Source organism: Silurus meridionalis, chromosome 3 (genome assembly GCF_014805685.1).
Source record: "Silurus meridionalis isolate SWU-2019-XX chromosome 3, ASM1480568v1, whole genome shotgun sequence".
Taxonomy (NCBI): domain Eukaryota; kingdom Metazoa; phylum Chordata; class Actinopteri; order Siluriformes; family Siluridae; genus Silurus; species Silurus meridionalis.
Genome location: NC_060886.1, coordinates 18,035,104 through 18,055,994, shown reverse-complemented (window position 1 = coordinate 18,055,994; position 20,891 = coordinate 18,035,104). Strand labels below are relative to the sequence as shown.

General features: G+C 36.1%; 1 protein-coding gene across 1 annotated transcript in view; it reads right to left on the bottom strand.

Annotated features, from left to right (window-relative positions):
* Positions 1–20,891, bottom strand: part of myo3b (myosin IIIB) — a 75,483-nt gene that overhangs the window by 45,348 nt on the left and 9,244 nt on the right. Inside the window, 16 exon segments of the mRNA XM_046845534.1 lie at positions 833–1,043; positions 1,192–1,318; positions 2,428–2,542; positions 2,650–2,748; positions 2,908–3,110; positions 3,356–3,439; positions 5,071–5,175; positions 5,325–5,441; positions 6,028–6,112; positions 8,124–8,285; positions 10,526–10,591; positions 17,054–17,199; positions 17,835–17,911; positions 19,079–19,178; positions 20,100–20,204; positions 20,721–20,855. Of these exon segments, the coding sequence (XP_046701490.1) occupies positions 833–1,043; positions 1,192–1,318; positions 2,428–2,542; positions 2,650–2,748; positions 2,908–3,110; positions 3,356–3,439; positions 5,071–5,175; positions 5,325–5,441; positions 6,028–6,112; positions 8,124–8,285; positions 10,526–10,591; positions 17,054–17,199; positions 17,835–17,911; positions 19,079–19,178; positions 20,100–20,204; positions 20,721–20,855 (1,937 nt within the window).

Genomic DNA, 20,891 nt, shown 5'->3' with positions numbered 1-20,891 from the left:
TGGCTCTGGTCCGGCAACGCGTGCTGTAGATGTCCTGAAGTTAGGGAGCTCGGTGTGGATGCTACGTTTAGCTGACTGCACCACCACTGGAGGGCTCACCTGTCCTGCTTGGTGCTGTTCCTGAACCAAGAAGTGATGCAACCCTTCAGGACGCTCTCAATGGTGCAGGTATAACCTGCAGGACATCTACAGCACGCGGTGCTGGACCAGGGCCAGGAAGATTGTGAAGGACCTCAGCCATCCCAACAATGTACTCTTTTCTCTGTTACATTCAGGGAAGCACTTCCGCTCCTTCTTCCCGCAGGCCATTCGGAGTTTTAACCAAAAAAAAAAAAAAAACACCCAGCAGTTGGGCACCTGGACTTCTCTCCAGCTCACTTACAAATAAATATTATAAAAAAAAAGATTAATTGCATTACTTGCACTAGTGGAACCTAGTCACTTTGGACTGGACTAGCACAGCATCACTTTATACCATTTCACTTTGACATTTTTCATACCAGCACATGGACACTTTAATGACAATCACAATCATATTGGATCACTTTAATCTCTCTCTCTCTCTCTCTCTCTCTCTCTCTCTCTCCATCCATCCATCCATCCATCCATCCATCCATCCATCTATATATATATATATATATATATATATATATATATATATATATATATATATATATATATAGTTTTTATTTAAAAAGGAGTGAATATTTCACATTAAAAAAAAAAATCAATTAGTTGGAAAGATTCAAATCTGCTGAAATCGATTCGAGGAGCAAGAATTCTGAACTGGTTGGAAGAAGTGACTTAACAAGTGTTTTATAAATTCACATACTAGCTCTTGAAGTCTGGCTGAAGAAGAGCATTGATTCGGTTTACTATCCAGCTGAAGAGTCGTCCATAGAGAGCCTTGGACATGGCATCTCTCACATCAGTAGCTTTGTCCACTGTGTTGGTGCGAATTATAGTCTCTCCACGTGTTACAACACAGTGAGATGTCAACGCCTCCTGCAGCTCCTCTGCTCCTATACACAGCAGTAGTGCTGCTATATGACAAAAAGCCACAAAGCATTATAATTATTATACTATAAACATAATTAGCAATTATACAATGTACAAAGACAATTTTAATAGTTCAGTGTATTTTCATTACAAAAAACATCTTGCAATTTTAGATATATAACAAGCTCTCACCATTCTCTAAAGCCTCAGAATTAGGCACTTCACTCTTATCTGTTTGGTGTTGTGAGGTAGTGGAGGTAAACTCAATATTTCCAGTGTTTAAAATTGCAGCCAAGATTCTGTATACGGAATTCACTTCCTATGCAAAGTAGAATGGATATTTTATGTAAACATAAATTATAAAAATATTTTCAGTCATCATTAAACAGTTCAACGGCCTTTTCATATTATCAGCAGCACATGCTCATATGGCTAGCATTATAAATAAAGGCTCTCATTTATTAACATTATTGCATAGGAAAGGTTCTTAGAAAAGAAAAATCAAGCGTTTCAGCAAGTGTTAGCATTCATATCATTGCTCAGTTAAAGACTCTCTCTTTCTCTTTCTCACACACACACACACACACACACACACACACACACACACACACACACTTAACCATGTGTGATATTTTAAACAAAGAATAAATAAAATATATTTAATTGTGGATGTGTGTGTCTGGTGGTATGTTATATAAGTGGTACTGTATATCATCACAGACTCATAAAAAAGGAATCTGACATTTTGCTTTGCAATGAAGGAAATCGTAAAACCAAAATACGTATTTTTGTTCTCTGAAACAAAGATTGTGATTTTAATAAATTGTACAGTTATTATACTGTGCAGCTTAATAAGTTTGTATGATTGTTTCATTTCTGTTAAAGTGTCAGAACCGTTTTGATGGCACTTTAAATGTGACAAGTATATATAGTTAATGTTTTAAAGCTGGAAAGTCAGTAATTGTGTGAAGGTTTTTTTTCACATTTGCATAGGCAGGAAGATTTATACCATTAATGATTATTTACATGCTTAACTTATCCTTCTTAGTGATATCTTAGAAATCTACACTATATCTACACATTAAATAGTATGACGAACCAAAAAACTTATTATTAGGTCCCAGCTGATAGCACAAATGTACACATGCTCTTTTTAAGAACTGGTTTCGTCCTATAAACTGTGAGGCACAATATCATCCAACAAAGGGACAGAGTGTAATCATGCTGCATTCATTAACACATCAGCTTGGTTAGCTTTTTATGGAAACAGTCAAAGTTGTGAGTAAATACCATAAATGCACCAATCCAAGCAAACACTGTTTTAATGAAGCACACAATTTGCAACAATGACAAATTGACACAGTTTATGCACTATTCATCCTTCCTAAAATATTGCTAAGAGCTAACTAATCAGCATTCCACACCAACCTCTTCTGAAAACCCGATTATGCGAAAGCAGTCCTGAATGGCATCAAACTGGTCCTTGTATAAATTGTTGGACACAATGTCCTGCATCACTTTACCATTTGCACTGTTAATGTACCTGAAAAGGGAAAAATCATACAGTCAACATCAAGTATGTGTTTATTGAAATTAAAATGATATATTTTAAACATTTATCTGGAAAAATGTTTGATCCAATGATCTAACCTGGGAGCTATTTTCTCCGGTAATCTGTATTCCTTTAGACTGTTTTGATGATAAAGACCAGCATATATGTAATAGAATATGTGGAAGTTTTTTTCCCCCCTGCCAAAAAAAAAAGTAGAAACATAATCAACATGTTAAACCAACAACACTTGCACCACTTAGTTTAAGTGTTGAGGACTAGCAGTGAAAATAATAGGTAAACAATTTCTGTTCTGGCATTATGGATACAATCAGCTCTGTGCCTCATGTGACTCTCACGTGGCCTGTTTGATGACTCGTGATTTCTCCAGCAGGTACTCTGAAATCTTTGCCCCCATGACAGCACCAGTGGGTGTAAACTTCATCTCCAAGTATTTCCCAAAGCGACTGGAGTTATCATTAATAGCTGTGCATGCATTACCAAATGCCTCCACCAGAGGATTCACCTGCAGGATCTTTTCCCGAAGTGTACGATTATTGGCCTGCAGAAAGAAATAATGCATTCATGAAGAACATTGTTATATTTTTAAATAGTACTCAAATCATTCAGGAGAAGTATTTCTGGTTAATGTATAGTATAAGCATCCTTATAGAATGTGGAATATATGATGCATATTGCAAAACAGCAAAAACTATAAAACCTGGGATCAAAAGAGTAGCAAAATGTCTTGCTTTTATTAAAACAGTATTATTCAAAGATAAGGTGCTCTAATAGTGCATATTATACCTTTCCAAGAAAAGTGAGATGTTGGACGATGAGATGAGCACTTTCTGTTTTGCCTGCTCCACTTTCCCCACTGATGATTATACACTGAGTGAGGAAATAAATTGCAAACATACTGTCCCATTCACTCATTCAATTAACTAGATTTGCCACTGTATATCAAGACATTGTGAAATCTTGTACTTTGTCAACTCCAGAATGATCATCATTCCTCAAGAGAACAGCTAAAATGGATGTATAAAATAAAATTTTAAAAAGCCAAAAAGGACAATATTCCAATAAGAACTAAGTTGAAAGCATTATATACAAAAACATTACATCCATAATAGTATAAAGCCCCTGACAAACAAGTGGCCAGTTGTTCATAGACGGAACCTTTAAATACACAAAAGTTTAGCCTAAAACAGCTTATAAATAAAGATTAATTTGTAGATAGATTATTTAGCAATATAATAACCCAAACTACACATAATACAACAATCATTGTTACTTGCCACGGAAATATTATTTTTAATGTTCTATTTTTGAAACCCTGTAACCTGAACAGAAAAGAGCAGTTCATATGCACTTGATTAGGAACATAAAAGATAGGGAAATGTTGTTTATTAAAAAGTCATCAATCGTTAAAGATTACTGGACCAATAGGGTTTAGAACTATTTTTCATTCAAGTTAAAGCTGTGATGTGTTTTCAACATCAGAAAGTTGCATATGATGTATTCAGAGAAAGGAAGGCACTTGGCCATGTCAAATCACAGAAGAATGTTTCTGAACAATTTTTGAGCACAGCATACATTTACAATACATATATCTTTTCCTGTACATATCCCATAATTATGTGTATCAAAAAGAGATGGAGAGAGAGAAAGCTGTCTCGGGACAAATGTAATGTAAATATTCTTTAATTATGCAAAGAATAGCTGACATAGAAACAGAATATTTGTTCTGTTGTCTATAATGATTCCATTCCATCTCTCTTCTTTGACTTTAGGGTAAATGACCAATAGCATATTTCCTGGCATCATAGTGATGCCTTCCAAACCAGGAAGCATTTCCTTATAAGAATGGAAGTGTTAAATAAAAAGCAGCAAAGCAGGACAATTTTAATAATTGTGAAACAGGAGTTTAAAACACAGTACTGTAGAGAAATAATTTTCTATTAAAAAGAGAAGTTTGGTGAATATAAAATGACTATACTGCATCTGCATAGGTTTAAGTTGAAAATGAGCAAATTCATTATAATTTGGTTTGTACTGTATAATATTTTTAACAAAGGACACTGTCACAAAGAAGCTTCAAAGAAATAAACAGGGGAAAAATAAAAATAAAAAATTATATATATATATATATATATATATATATATATATATATATATATATATATATATATATATATATATATATAAAATTGATTTGTCTCTATAAGTTTATAAGATGAAATGAGGAAGAAAGTGGAACCAGACTCAGATAGCAACCCATCCTCATCTGGGTGACATTGGATATTCATGCATTAGAGTTTCATCATTGTTATGGTTATACAACTGTTCAGTGCTGAAGGATTTGAGAGCAATCTTTTTTTTTTTTTATGGCAATTGTAGCTTTAAACCATTGTCATTGCATTGCTTATTTATGTAAGATAATTTCTTTTCACATGTAAGTAAAAGGGGCCAATAATTCTGGAGTTGACCCTAGACAGGTATAAAATCATAAAGATAAATACCTGGTCTTTGCAGAATGTTACCATCCCTTGGTAAGCTGCATCAGCCGTAGCAAATATATGAGGAGGATTATCTGAACACTTTGATCCATGATACAGCTTAGAGAACTGTACAGAACAAGGAAGACAAAACTTTTTAACATGGATGTGCAGTAAGTACTGACCAGTTCATATAAGTATTATATGACTAATTCTGCCCAAAAAGAAAAGACATTTAAGCTAGATGAATGACTGTCTTTAGCATGTTGTGCCAGAACCTGTGGTGAGTAAATCTTTAGAGTTTGGAATGGGTTCAGGGCGATGAGGATGTCGCCAACATAGGTGTATATCTGCAGTTCTTCATAGCGCTTCTGAAGATGCATGATTATAGTTTCCTTTGAAAAGAAAACAAAGAACATTATATTATACACAACATGACACACAGCAGATTCAAACGTTTCCCCACGAAGCACACATCTAATGCAAATAAACAGGGTGTAGTAACTATGCTACTACTAATTATCACTACCATAAACATTATCTTTATTGTTTTTTTTCTATCCCCAATTTTAGCCTTGCTCCAAATGTGTCAAAACACCTTGAACACAGGACAAAACATTACTAATGTGAAATAGATAATGGGGCTGGATTTCAAGACTGTGTCTGTTACATCTAAAAGCTCAAAGCATTGATAAATTTAGCTGAAGCTTTTACTGTTAAAATCAGTCCAGCTCCTTTGTCATATTTTGGAATACATCCCAGCGTACTTTTACAGCACATTACAGCGTTCACACACAAAGTTTTAGATTTTCTTTTTGTTTGTTTTTATCACTAGCATCCCCTTTGCAATCTTTCATGCAAACTCTCTGTTACAGCATATGCACTAATGTATATTATACTAGGATTAGTTTGATGTTGCAGCATGCAGGGAAATAAACAGTAAATTACTGCTCAGAATATCAAGTATAACATAAATCAAACCTCATCTAAAGCCTCCAAGTTCACCAGGTCATCATCAGGAAAACTCTCAATCAGCAGTGTTTTGCGTGTATTGATCCGTTCATGCCTATAAAGATAGGACTGTAACTCAATTGTAGCTACAAAAAGCAATCACATATTGCATACACAAAATCAATGTCATCTTGAGGCAAGTGGTCAAGTCCACATGGGTTTTGTAGACTATTACAGAGTTCACCCCTGTATGAAGCTGAAGATTATGGACCAGCTGGTACATTTGCAAAGACAGAAAGCCCTAAGGCCTTTCACTAGCAGAGTGAGAGGATATGCTTCACTGTGATCAGAGCAACAGAGGAGAGAAGAGCAAAAAGGAATGGAAGAGGTGTGTTTTGGGCTGCATGAGCTAAACAGTGTACTGCCAAAAACAATACCTTAAGTGAAAATATCTTGGATACAGTCAAATCTGTCTAGTATTACAATACCTAATACAAGATTAAACAAATAAACCAAAGCTAAGAATATTAATCCTTATTTCTAAGTTTCTTATTTAACCAACTTCAAGTTAGAAATATATTTGTTTCACTGGAAAGTGCATTTGTAAATCTTAAGCATTTATTTATAGAAAAAAGCAAATGTATTAGCGATTAAAATAATAAAAAGGAGAAGATATTTACAGAATATATAATACTGTATATACTATATAATCCCAAATTAGGAAATAAAAAAAATACAATTGTCTATATTCATGATATTTTCACTGTGCAGGGATACAAATATCACATTCATTTATGTCTTAGGAGAACAGTCCAAGTGCGTAAGATAGACCTAGTGAAATAAAATTGTATATCATTTTATTAGGAACCTGCATAAAATATAGAATCTGCAATATTGAGGTGTAAATACTATGGCCAGTTGGCCAGGGCAATCAAATGAAAGCTTATTGACAGGTGATGAGGCCCTGTCTCACTGTTCAAGAACAATTCATTATCTTCTTTTAACATGCAATCCTCTCTTCAACAGAAAAATGTACATCATGCCTGTGACCCCTGACTACATCCCAGTGTGTGCATCTTTGTGTGCATGTGCTCGACTTTTACTCTAATCTATTCTCAGGTTCCGTATCTATACTGGTAGAGAAAAGACTTTTCTTTCTTAAGCCTATAATCTTATTAGGTTCTTTCTCTGGCTGTCATTCTGTCTGTCTTTCTGACACACTCTGGTGGGATAAAAGCAAGAAAGGTGACCAATATTCACACAACAGAGGAAATAATGAGTATGTTTACTGTGTCTTTGGGTCAGTTTTACTTGGCTTTCAATCTAAAGCAAAAGCTCCTTGCAAAATCATAGTAAGAAATCAAAAGCGTGCAAAAAGTGCAAAAGCAAATAAAAACATGCATGATCTATGTATTTTAATTGTTTCAATTTATAAGAATGATAGCATGCAGTGTAACAGCTTCATACAAATAATCAGGTAATATAACTATTCTTGCTCACATACATGCCATGAATACAGTGTCTAATACATTTATAAAAGAAGTACACACTACAGCTTTTGCTATTAAGAGATCACCATTAATTAAATCTATGGTGGGTGTCTAATAGGAAGAGACAGATTAAAGTTATATACTAGTGCACAGGAAAGTACAGTTAATGCCAACAGTGAGTTTAAAAAGCAAACTTGTGACTATGATAGTCTCTATCCCAGTCTAACATCCCTGTCTATCTTTAGTTTCTTTTTGTTTAATATAATGGACTGGTTTAATATATAGAATCTATGCCTCTGATTTACATCACATTCTGCCCCCTTTTGGCTACAAAAAATACAGCACAATCTGAAGAGCATTTAACATTTATTATTAAGACCAGACATAAAGAAAACATGTGGGGCAATAGTGTCAAATGTAATCATTATTCAAAAGTCCTTACCATGGAAAAATCACCCAAAAACAATTAAAGGAAGCACATTCACACAAAATGACACACTTTGGAGAAAGTAATTTGATTTTGATAACGTAATAGTCTAATGTAAGAATCTGCTCACTTTTTATAATGGGTACATGAGTAGTATTTCAGAGCTTACTGTCAAACTCTATGTAATATTTGAAAAAAAGAACACATACTTGGTCCTGGTCCTGGTCTTAGAGCCGGCGTTCTGTTGGTCCTGTATGAGAGCTGAGAGCTGTTTCCTGAGCGCAGCATCTTTGCTATGTGCCGGCTTAATAAACGGGTGCTCCAGCAGATGGGTGACCGAAGGACGTGACTCAAAATCTTTTATCAAACACCTGGAATCGAACAAGAAATAACAGAACATTAAAAAAATCCAGTCAAGTATCTGTTGAGATCCATCATAGAAAGTGATCTATAGTGGTGCGTGTTGTGTTTGCAGAAGCTTAAATTATATATAAACATTTGAATAAATGTTCTATGTCACCTGTGCATCCTGTTGTGGCCAGAGTCGGATCTAGACTGGAGAAGGGGTAGTGGTCCATAGAACAAAATAAAACACATACTCCCTATATCTCTCAAAGAAACCGTGGGTGGGAAAAACAGTCTTATCCTCTATCTCCAGTCATGTTCTTTTTGTAAAGCAGGCACCAGTCTTCTCTGTTGACTTACAAATCAGTTTACAATTCTTTCACCTGAATGCACAGCAACAGATAACCTCCCTGGCAATGTTTGTTTTTCCCTATGTATAATATACAATCAGTTCTTATACGATGTTACAGTGCATATGTTGTTTGAGCCTCTATGTACATTGTATTTACTAGCAATCTGAGCCAATCATGTCAGACAAATTAAAGAAATCACATAGAGGAGGACTTCTTAAAGTTGTGCAGTCTGAGATGCCTTTAACAGACGCCTTTAAATCTAATCAATGCAGGAAATTAAAAATAATTACAAAAACTTTGATAATGCATTTATATATGTATTTTATGTACATAAAAATGTACACCCCATGGCTGGGACACCACTTGCAATCATGGATTTTAGAAGACATAAGTGCAAGAAAGACGCAAATTATTGATAAATAGGTGTTTAAAGATGCCGAAAAACGTTGTCAACAATCTTGCCTTAGTGAGGCAATCATACTCAGGATGTCTGTCCGGTCCTATTATTGGCCTACCATAGCACAATAAGAATAAAAGAGCAGCAACACCACTAGAGCAGACTAGTCACAGGCATCAATATTTCAATCCATGCTGTAATTCAGCCTGCATGTCTGTCATTTCCTTCGTTTCTGGATGGGCCATTAAGCGTTACAGCTCCACCTTTAGTGCTGTAGTTCTAACAGCAGGGCCGTGCTGATATGAAAGAGGAATCTGTTCCACTGCACAATTATCGACACTGCTGATGCATTTATTAGCCAGGAACAACACACTCCTACAATTAGAAAAGGGAGGTGTCCAATAAACAGCCTGCACCACTTGATAACATTGTCTGCCTTTTTCAAACTAAAGCTGTGCACACACACATTGACTGATCCCCATTTCTCAGTTATTTATGGCTTTTAGTAACTGAAGCAATTATTTATAAATTAATTTTTAAGCCTCTTTTGAAGAAGAATTGCATTTAAGAGAACAGATCACAACATTGTTTTGTTACTCAAGCAACTGCAGTTCTTTTAACCTTCTCTAGATAATTGTGCACAAAGCTTTTAAGTTTTTTTTTTTTCCCCCTTGGAATAATAATAAAAAAAAAACATAACAGAAGATAAAAGAAAACCTGTAGAACCTTGCAAAATCAGTGACCAAAAATACGATACTTGCTGATTCATCTGCATGACTGCTAAGATTTACAAACCTGTTAAAACAGTGAATTTCCAGACTGCCCAGAAAGATCTGGAAATATTCTACACTACAGTGAGTTATGCTTAATACAGCACATTAGGCTTTGCTTTTAATTCATCAGGGCTGCTGAATAGACCTGCCTCATAACAGATTCCTAAGAAATACAAATTAAGGAGTCAATTTGGTTCTCCTGCTGTGTGAACAAACCTTTTTCTTTTTTATGATTTACACTCTAATAATGGACTGATTTCAGTATTTAATTTCTTTATGAAACCACAAATATTCTCCCTTCCCCAATTACACACCACCATACCAAGCACAATGAGCAGTATTTCTAAATTATATCCAAACTTTAAATATTCCTATTCTACTCATATTTTCAGTTTATGTCCAGACTAGAATTGACTCATTTAGCAAGACCACTGTGAAATCAGGCTATCCCTGTATGTTTTACACATAATCTAATAACTCTTCCTGCCACGATATATAAAGAAATCTGTAAAATCGTTCTGCCATGGAAACGGTTTACATTTATAACACAGCTTTAGCAGCAACCAGGGATATCAATAATGCTGTAAGTAAAATACAATATAACCCCCTCAAGTTTTATGAATGGCCTCGTTTTACATTTGCATTTAACTTTGTTAAACGGTGTGATTGAGGCTCTACTGAATGCGAGGATGCAAAAAATGGAGTTTAGGAATATCTGAGTTAAGGTCTAAGAAAATACTCACTGGGCAATGAAATGACTGAAGCTTCTGCACCACTGGTCTGGATGGTGAAGTGTAGGGGGTGGATTTCTGCACGAAAAACAGATAAAAATACAGATATGAATAATAGTACAGCTATGATTACCTAAAGTTCTCTCACTATAAATAGGAGGATAGTCAATTAAAAAAAAAAAAAAACTAAATTTAAAGGGAACTGGAAAAGAATAAGAACTTATTCTCTGAAGGTGCCATGAGGCTATAGTCTAGACACAATATAGCCCCTAGGTTACATACTGATTAGGAATTTCTAAAAAGAAATGACATTTCATCATGCTTTATAATGGCCTAATTTTTATAATACTAGATGATATGACATAATACTAATATATATATATATATATATATATATATATATATATATATATATATATATATATATAAAATATATATACACACACACACATACACACACACACACACACACACACACACACACACACACACACACACACACACACACACACACACACACACACAGGGTTAGAATGAACCGATATCATGACGCATTGCTTCAGTTCTCAAGTAACGTCATGGAAGTAGTCAGTGACCATTTAAAAGAGGAGTTGATTATAACTGAGTATAACGTGAGTATAATATTAAATGAGTATAATAGTTGTGACGTGTGTGTGTGTGTGTGTGTGTGTGTGTGTGTGTGTGTGTGTGTATATATATATATATATATATATATATATATATATATATATATATATATATATATATATATATATATATATATATATATATATATATATATATATACATATACATATACATATACACACACTGATCAGGCACAACATTAATACAGGTGAAATGAATAACACTTCCACCATTGCACCTCAAATGACTTTGGAGGAATAACAAGTACAAGAGCCTTGTTTGGGCCAAGAAACACATGAATGAACATTACCAGTGGAAAGTTCTTTCCACTGATCTCAGTCCAGTTGAAATGGTTTGGGATGAGTTGGATCGGAGAGTGAAGGAAAAGCAGCCAACAGGCACTCAACACCGTTGAGGTATTTCTTAAGATTTTTGGAAAACATTGCAGGTGACTACCTCATGAGGCTGAATGAGCAAAGCTACTTTGAAGAAAATATAAAATATATTCTGATTTATTTAACAAATTTTGTTTGCTACATAATTCGTGTTCTTTCATAGTTTGGATATTTTTGGTGTTAATATACAATGTTGAAAATAATAAAAATAAAGAAAAACCACTGAAGTAGAAGGTGTATCTATACTTTCGACTTGTACTGTATATATTGCACATCCATAACCATGTTTCAAATGCATTTGAATTTTGGGGGGGGGGGAAACAATTGGTTTGGGTTGTTTGCTGCCTTTACATGACAGTAAATTCTTATATTGACATTTGTCTGTAGGTATTAATTTGTTTTCTATATTTACCACTCTGACAGCAGTTTCAGCTAATGAGGAAACTGCTGTTATAACTACAGTAAAAAATAAATAAATAGACAGACATGCTGTATGTTGCTCATTAATAGATTTACATTTTTAAATATAACAAACAGCGAAGAGAAGGCTTTACAGAAAGCCTTCTGTAAAGATCATGTTGAGCACTTGCTTCTCCTGCATTGAAATGTTCTCCCTTTAGAATTTAGCAGGACCTTAAAATGCTGTAATATTCATTCTGGTCTGGACATTTGCAAAAGTTTATAGCTTTCAGAATGTAGACAAATGCTAAGGAAAATAATCTCTCAGACTGCTACACATACATATCTCTAAGAGGTGTTTAACTCCTACACTTATAGGTTTAATGAATCATATCCGGTTAATGTTGATTTAAATCAGGAATGTGGCACTGTGCCACAGAAAGATAATAGGAATAATTATGGAATCAGAGCAGTAAGCGCTTAAGTACTAGAGGCTGACTTTGGGTGTGGGCCAGACCTGTAGCGCTTCAGTGGAAGATAACAAATGAGCCAAGACTCTCTGTGTCTGTCACACAGCATCTGCCACAGTGTGGCCGAGTTATGAGAGCAAATAATTCTCCTGTCAGCAACCTGAGCATGGCTCCATCCATCAGCAGACAAATGCTCGGGGGCAAGCCAGGTACTGTACCAGCTCTACTGGACTCATTTGTTGCATACAGACAGAACAGAATGTGAACTGGATGCATGAATATTAATAGTACAAGCCCTAGTACTAGTAATAGTGCAAGCCCTGTACTATTAATCACTGTACCTAATGATCACTGGGTGATGAGTCACTTAATGCCAATGTGTCCTTTAGCATGACACCTAAAGCAAGCAGTTCACAGTAACTCTGGAACATTGAGGAGCAAGTAACAGGAAGCAAGCAATTGAGCCAAAAACCAAAAAACTTAGCATTAATCCTTGCCCGAGACTAATTAGACCTCTAGGACCAGAAAGATCGACATTTCTGGATACTATTTCAACATGGTTAACTGACAGAGAGATCAAATCCCTTATTTTCTACCTCCACATTTCCCATGTATAAATACCTCATCCTACTTTAACACTGATTGAAGTCTTGACTAAGATCCAGGGTGCTGTACAGGTTCAAGGGAAGACACACTACTTATAGGCACATCCTCTCTCTCTTTCATCATAAACTATCCGTGAGAACAAAGCAGTCAGGCATATATAAACGAAACCCCCGTTAAGCACCGTTTTCCTTTTTTTTTTTTCTACCAGTAATCTGTCGTCCTCGGCTGCTCTAAGTCACCCCGCGTCCTTTGATAGAAATGCAGACAGACAGTCCTCTCTGAAAAGCAGATCAAAGGAGAATAACTGACTTCTTCAACGCAAACTATAATGCGAGCCCGCAGCAATGCTCGCGCCTTGATGTTGCACCGCCACGGCGAGCCGCTTCTACATAACAAAGTGGAAACCAGCGTGGCTGATGGCAATGCTCAACATCCTTATTGTGCTGTGTAAATTCCGTCAAGGCTTCCCCCCTCGCCGCCGGTTTGTGAGACAGCATGTAAACAGGAGCAGTTTGTTCTAATCAAGGTGCAGAGCTGCTAAATACATGTCAGAGAGCGTGGTGCCAAACGCAGACGCCGTCAGCAACGAGGCTCAAAACATCAGTTAGTTACACTCCAGATGACAAGCTGCAGACACAAAAAAAACCCCACACAGATGCCACACAAATATTCCCACACACAAACACACAGCCGAGACAGTGCATTAACTGATATAGACAAAACAAACATGAAAGCCCTTACACTTTCAGGAGGAAACAAGAGATATTCCCCACCAAAATCCTGTTTAGGGTTTTTGTTGTAGGTTTGTACCCTCATAGAATATGCTTATGGCTGCATTATAAATGACCAGACATAAACATGCACAAACACATACTGCTCGAAAATCATGTACTGGAAATTCACCTCATCCATCATAAAGATGTCTCTCCACCTAGCTCACACACAAACACCCTCGACCAGTCTGCAAACTCAAAGCTCATGCATGCATAAAAAGTTAGATACAGGCCTAGAGACAAACATTTACACAATATTTTGTGCAATATAAATTCTAGAGATGTTTTTCTCACAAAACCATTTCTCAACCAGAAAAGCTTTTCCAGATTTACACATTTCCTTTTACACAATCAAGCATTATTATAATAAGATTATTAACAAAAAATATACTCAAATGGTTTAAAGAAAGCCACACAAACAAAATTCAAACACAGGGTCCAGCACCGTCTAGAGCTGTACATGACACATGAGCTGGTAGACATTTTGTCAATAGTAATCTACCACATAAAAAGGGCTGTGCAATTTTTCTGAACTACCGAGCAACCCGGGTGGCTATTTAATGATTATTTCTCAGAAAAGCTTTGAGCAGGACACAAAACTAAAAATGGACTGTTGTGCAGAAGTAGTGCATCTAACTATGAAGTTATGTCAAAAGACAAAACGGCTTGCTACAAATATATTAAGCTTCACATTAGTCATTATTATTGTGGTCGTAATGTTGGTAAATATTTCTTAAAATTTTAAATGACTAAAAAGGAAATCAGTTAATTAGTCAAACAAATGTGTCTACAATTGTAGATAATAATATTGAATATTATTATGGTATATAGACTATATAGACAAAGTTTTGGGACACCTGACTTTTCCAGCCATGTGTGACTAGTCAAAAGGCACATAAATCTTATGGGCAGGTGTCCAAACATTTTATCTACATAGTGTAAATCTTCTCAGTATTCTACAAAGATTCTTAATTCTGTTCCTGAAATGTCCCTGCACATTTTAGATCTGGTATTAACCTCATGAAGGGTTTGGTTCAGCTGGTAAGATTAAGCAGGTGTGATGAATCACAAGAAGCACTAAAACCTGTCATGGAGGACTCTAGGCAAATGCTGGAAGATCCAGAGCTAAATCAGAATGAAACTAATACCCAATTTATCATATTGATGCCTGAATAGTAAATAATGTTTATAATGTTAAAATCATGACCTCTGCTAGTTGCAATTAAATGTGTTAATGGTCATCACATTTCTAAGTCTTTTATATACTTTATTACTCTTATTTGAAATACGCTCCATGGCTCTTCAAGTACTTATGTCTACAGGCATCTCTGAGGAAATAAGCAGATTTTTTTTTTATTTAATATTTCTGTCAGACTAGAGATATTTCTGTCAGACAAGATTATGAGAGAATGTATAAAAGCAAAACAAAACCAATACCTAATCAATTGCACATTTCATACAATATTATGGTAAATGTATGTACCATATATTTTATATGCATACATACGGAATTTATTTTTACCAAGTTTAAGAGTCTGACTTTAAACACCTCTTTTGGAAGTTGCAAAATTTTAGCCTGTTATCTGTTTCTGACATTTAAAACTGTACATTAAAAATATAATATATCAAAATTCTAAAAAAAAAAAAAAAAAAAAAAAAGTCAAGACATTTATTTCTCTATTTTTTTTCAAGAAGTTAGAATCTCAAAAGTTATGAAGAAGTTATGCAATCTCACTATATCCATTAAAAATCACTGTGCATATGTTATGATTGACTCTATAATGAAATACGGTAAACAGCTGGACAACCCAGTGTCTGAATAAGAATAGTAAAGCGATTTAACAGAGTGCTATAAAAATCCACAGAAGGTCTGGTCGTATTATGACTCTGAATCTCATTTTGCAGCTGGACAGCAGAAATGAATAGTGTCATTGCAATAAATTGTGCCTGTAAGTAATTCATTAGAAATCTACATAGTGACATTTTAAAGAGTATATTCAGTCATTCTGTAACCTTGGTGTAAATCAGTGTTCCATAGTCACAGATGTCCTTCATTATGAGGTGGAAACACCTCCTACTGACAGTCTTAAGTCTCCACACACCCACTACCCACTAATATCAATGTCCGAGGCCAGCCCAGTATGGGAGTGCGAGTGACCACGACAGATGACATGTTAACAGAAATCATTTCACACTTCAGTGCGCACACACACACACACACACACACACACACACACACACACACACACACACACACACACTCCTTTTTATTCAGACATGGCCTTGCTGAAGGTCCCTATTCCACTGATTTATGTGTCTCATCCAAGTATCTGTTCTCATTTCGGGAAAATTAAGAATTAAGGGAAAGAAGAAAAGGAGAGAGCAGGACAGACAGAAGTCGTCAGATATCAACTAAAAATGATATACTTGCAAATTACTTTTTTATATCTAGAAATAGAAATCTACTTAGGATATGTCATACAACAGAATTTAGAATTGTATTGTTCAGAATTCATAAGCATTATACTTTACTGTCCATCATATTGATAGGCAATGACATCACTGATTTCACAGGTTCTAGTAGCATTTGTTAAACCTTGCACATGTTGGGTCACACTAAAGGTGTGTGTAAGGTTAGCATCACACCAGCAGCTGAGAGCCCTCCTCTCATGCATGCTCGTTGAGGGACATATAACATTGTGCAGGTAGCCAAAGTGTCAGCCTCATCTCAATGAGAAAAGAAGCAGCTAATCACACATGCAAATTGCAATCAGAGGGCACAGGCACACTGCATTGTGTGAGATAATAGTGTGATTGTGCCGATGACAGAAGGTCAAATACTTTAACCATCAAAGCTTTCAAATAATCATTAATCAGAACAACGTGTAGAGACAGATTTTGTGATTGGGTGAAATTTTTTTAAATAAAAGCATAAAATGTCAAGCTGAATTCATTTGATTTCAGTGCGATTTAATTTTACACACTGGAAATTAAAATCCTTCACAAACAATTATTAAAATAAACAATTATCAAATCTCCTTTTAAACCATCATATCAATTTTCCTCTAAAAGAATCGCCCAATTAGCAGCTCTTGGACAGGATCCTCTACTCCCACCAGAGTGTATTATAAGAACCCAGCTTTCTTCCACACATCTTTTACATAATTTCTCCGTTTTTCCAACCCATCTTCTCTTTTCTAAACTCCCCTCTAGGTTTGGGTGGGTGCATGGTGCCCTCTGCTGTCTCACCTCGGTATTTTAAACAGTGCTTTTACAGGATGCATCTCGGCCAGTGGTGGATCTCCCTCAGCCAGCTCGATAGCAGTGATGCCCAGAGACCACACATCACAGCGGGCATCATATGAGTAATCCAACTGCTGCTCACATGCAATCACCTATGGAGAAAATAAAAACCTTTCAACCCCTACACATCATACTGAAAGCATTGAATAATTTGTATGTGCACAATGTTTGTCAGTGGGCGTTGATGTGTGGACTAACAAACTTTAAACCATTTTTGTGTTGTTCCTGGAGAATTATACAAACACTTTAGGAATTACTGTTGCCAGTAGTGTAGGCTTTCAAACACATGGTCTTTTCTCATCTAGGCCATAAAAGGCTTGTACGTCACTGTGACCAATCAAGTAACAAAAGAATCGCTCCTGCAGACTGCATTCTAATTGGCCTAAAGGCCAGACCCCCTCTAGCCCAATCATCTCGCTTCACTACCAAATAGAACAAGTAAGGGACAAACCAGCTCTCTGCTATTAACCTTCACACGACCCCTACAGTGACACACTTGAGAATGCACGTGCTCAAAAGCCCACAGTATTTGACGCAGGGCTGTACAGATAAATCAAAATGCAAACTGTAATTCTTCAAACAATACTTCATTAACCTATAGATTTGCATAATGTGCATAATGGCTGGAAGGATGAAATTGAAAAACATCCACCAGCGAAAATGGGTACATACTGCATATAAATGTACAAGACAGAAATAAAGAGTAAGAGAGAATGGGAGGAGATACCTCAGGAGCCATCCAGAAAGGCGTTCCGACTGACGTGTTTCTGTGCAAGCGTGCACTCGACAGCTGAGCTGACACACCTGCAACAGAAGCAGTCCCAAACCCGTCTTAGAGATCCTATTATGGAAATGACATTCATATTCCACAGGGAGAATGTGTATTATATTTCAATGATTTCTTTACCACTATTTGCCCTCACCCCCCTTTTAACATTTATATAAACCATCAAACTAAAATGGTTTCAGTAAACAGAATAATCCAGCTACCATTATTTAAGTAGACCAAGTACACATGGTTGTCTCATCAGATCATTTGAAAGGGAATGATTTTAATGAATGAATACATTTAAAAAGTAATTATTACTGATTTAGATTTTATCAACAACAACAAAAAAACAGGAAGATGGTGTGTAAAGAAATAATATTTAAAACAGTTTATACTTTATTAATGTAGCAACATGATTTGTTGCAACTATGACACTTAGTCATACTGAACAAGGTTGGTGAGATGCTTCTAAATTGTGCTATAGCAGATTCAGTGGTTTTCAAAACATACATTTGAAATGGTCAAATGGTTTAGACTGAGATTTACTCTGACGTTAAGAATGCATACAGATACACAGATATCAACATCCTTTGATCTTTTGAAGCAGGGATACATAGTGTGACATGGCACAACCATGGCCCAGTGAACAAGCAATCATCATCATCATCATCATCTTCGCCATCATTGTTTGTAATGAAAAGGAGCAGTTTTGTCTCCCTGCAGGGCTCCATTTCCCACCTCACACACACCCAAACATGCCTCAGGCAAGCCAAAGTCATTTCCTCCCCCCTCATCAATCTCTCTTTCACTCTCTGCACTCACACAGACTTTACACCCCCACCAAAAAAAACCTCACACACACACACGCACGCACACACGCACACACACACGCACGCACACACGCATGCACAGACAAAACACTCCTGCTCAAATTAGCGATAAAAGCTATTTCTGAGTCTGAGCTGGCACTGCAAACAGGAAGTCAAATGTTTCACAAAACTGACAGAAGCAAAATCACCTTCCAGTTTTAAGCTGATTTTAGATCTTAGACTCAATAAATATAGACACTTGTATGTTACAGCAGAGGACTCTGTAGACCTACAGTATTCAGCCTTTTAAGGACAGGCTGTCAGCATGTCTAGGTGAACAGCAACACAATGCCACAGGCTGTCAGTACAGAGTGTAATATAAACAGCCATTACCAAAATCTACCAGTTTGACTCCTCCATCTGTGGTGAGCAGGATGTTGTTGCCCTTGATGTCTCGATGGATTATTCGGTTGTTGTGCAGATGTTGCAGGCCCTGATGTGGAGAAGAAAAATTCAGAGCAACTGGAGGAGGGCTTAATATAAGATCAATGGACAGCTGATTCAAACTGTGATCAGCAGATATTGTGTAATGTTCCTGTGTAACACAAGGTTGCAAATTATACATCGTTGTTGTGTTGCATTATCAAAGTGTATCCAAATAGCTCTAATGAGGTTTAGTTGGCGAGAAGCGGAATAAATATGAATGGCTAACTGAAGTGGTTTTAGCTCTCAGCCTCCTTTAATTGCGCTAGTAATGTGTAAAACTGATTGTCCTGTTTATTACAAAGAAGTTAATATCCATAGACCCATGGCATTAATACAAACGTTAAAAGTTGTTAAAATGCCTTTTATATTGTACAGTCATTCAAGTTCCTGTCAGTATAACTTGTGCTTTTTGATGCAGGTACAACACTTTCATTAGCTTGTAAAGTCCTGCTGCTAAAAGAATTCTACAAAAATAATTAATGAAGTTCTTGTGATTAGAACTTTGCTTTTTTAAAAGAAAGAATTATTTAACTGTTGATTAAAATATTTTATGATGATTTTATGCACATTAAAAGCTTGGACACTATGATTAATGTTGGAAATAGGTAATTAGGTAATAAAAATAGTAGGTAATTTTGCCTATTTTAGCCTAAAATTGCTTAGTCGATGAAGAAGCATTTATTACCCCCAGAAGGCTTTGTAAGGCAGTGCACTGGGATGGTAGCTTAATTTATATTGCTCGTCTCATGTCATGTGATTGTTTTACTGTTTCTACAGCTACGTCTGTACCCCTTCTATTCTGAAGGCAGACTGCTGAGCCAGCTACCTCACCTACCCTTGCCTTGTGCTGTTTGCAGATTAACTTGCCAGTGAGGGAGTGTGTGTGTGTGTGTGTGTGTGTGTGTGTGTGTGTGTGTGTGTCTCTTACCAGTAAAGCACCACAGAGAATGTAAGAGATGGCAGGCTCCTCCAGACGTTTCCCTCTCATCAGCAAACCCTTTATCAGTTCTGTTACTGAACCCCCATTACACAACTGAGAGAGAATAAAACACACACTGACTCCCTATTCATTACTGCTTCGTTATTTATAAGCAACAAAGAAGCAGCAAACACACACCACACATCAGGAGGTGCATTTTACATTTATTTCTTACTATTATATCTCCAGAGCCATCAGCAAAAACGGCTAAATACTCCCAAGCAACACAATGTAGAGACAGCAAAGTTACATGCAAAACTATGTGTAAATTTTTCTTATTCAAGTGCTTGCTTCAGGTACATGTAAAATATCCTCATGGGTACTTATTGTAAATGATTAGCAGTTTTAACTAGTAGAGGTTCTACTCTAATCATCTTCTAAAATGGCAGTAGTGTGTTACAGGGTTCTATTTAAGTGTATATATATATATATATATATATATATATATATATATATATATATATATATATATATGTGTGTGTGTGTGTGTGTGTGTGTGTGTGTGTGTGTGTGTGTGTGTGTGTGTGTGTGTGTGTGTGTGTAGATATATATATTTTTAAAGTGTCCAACCTCTAAAACCAACCACAGCTGTCCTCCAGCAAACTCATCAGCTTTATAGAACATGCCTAGGAACTTAACCACATTAGGATGGTTCGAAAGGGAGTGCAGGATGTTGTATTCTGCCTCAATCTCCTCATCAACATCCTGGGGGAAAAAAAAAAAAAACAACACACTAGGGAA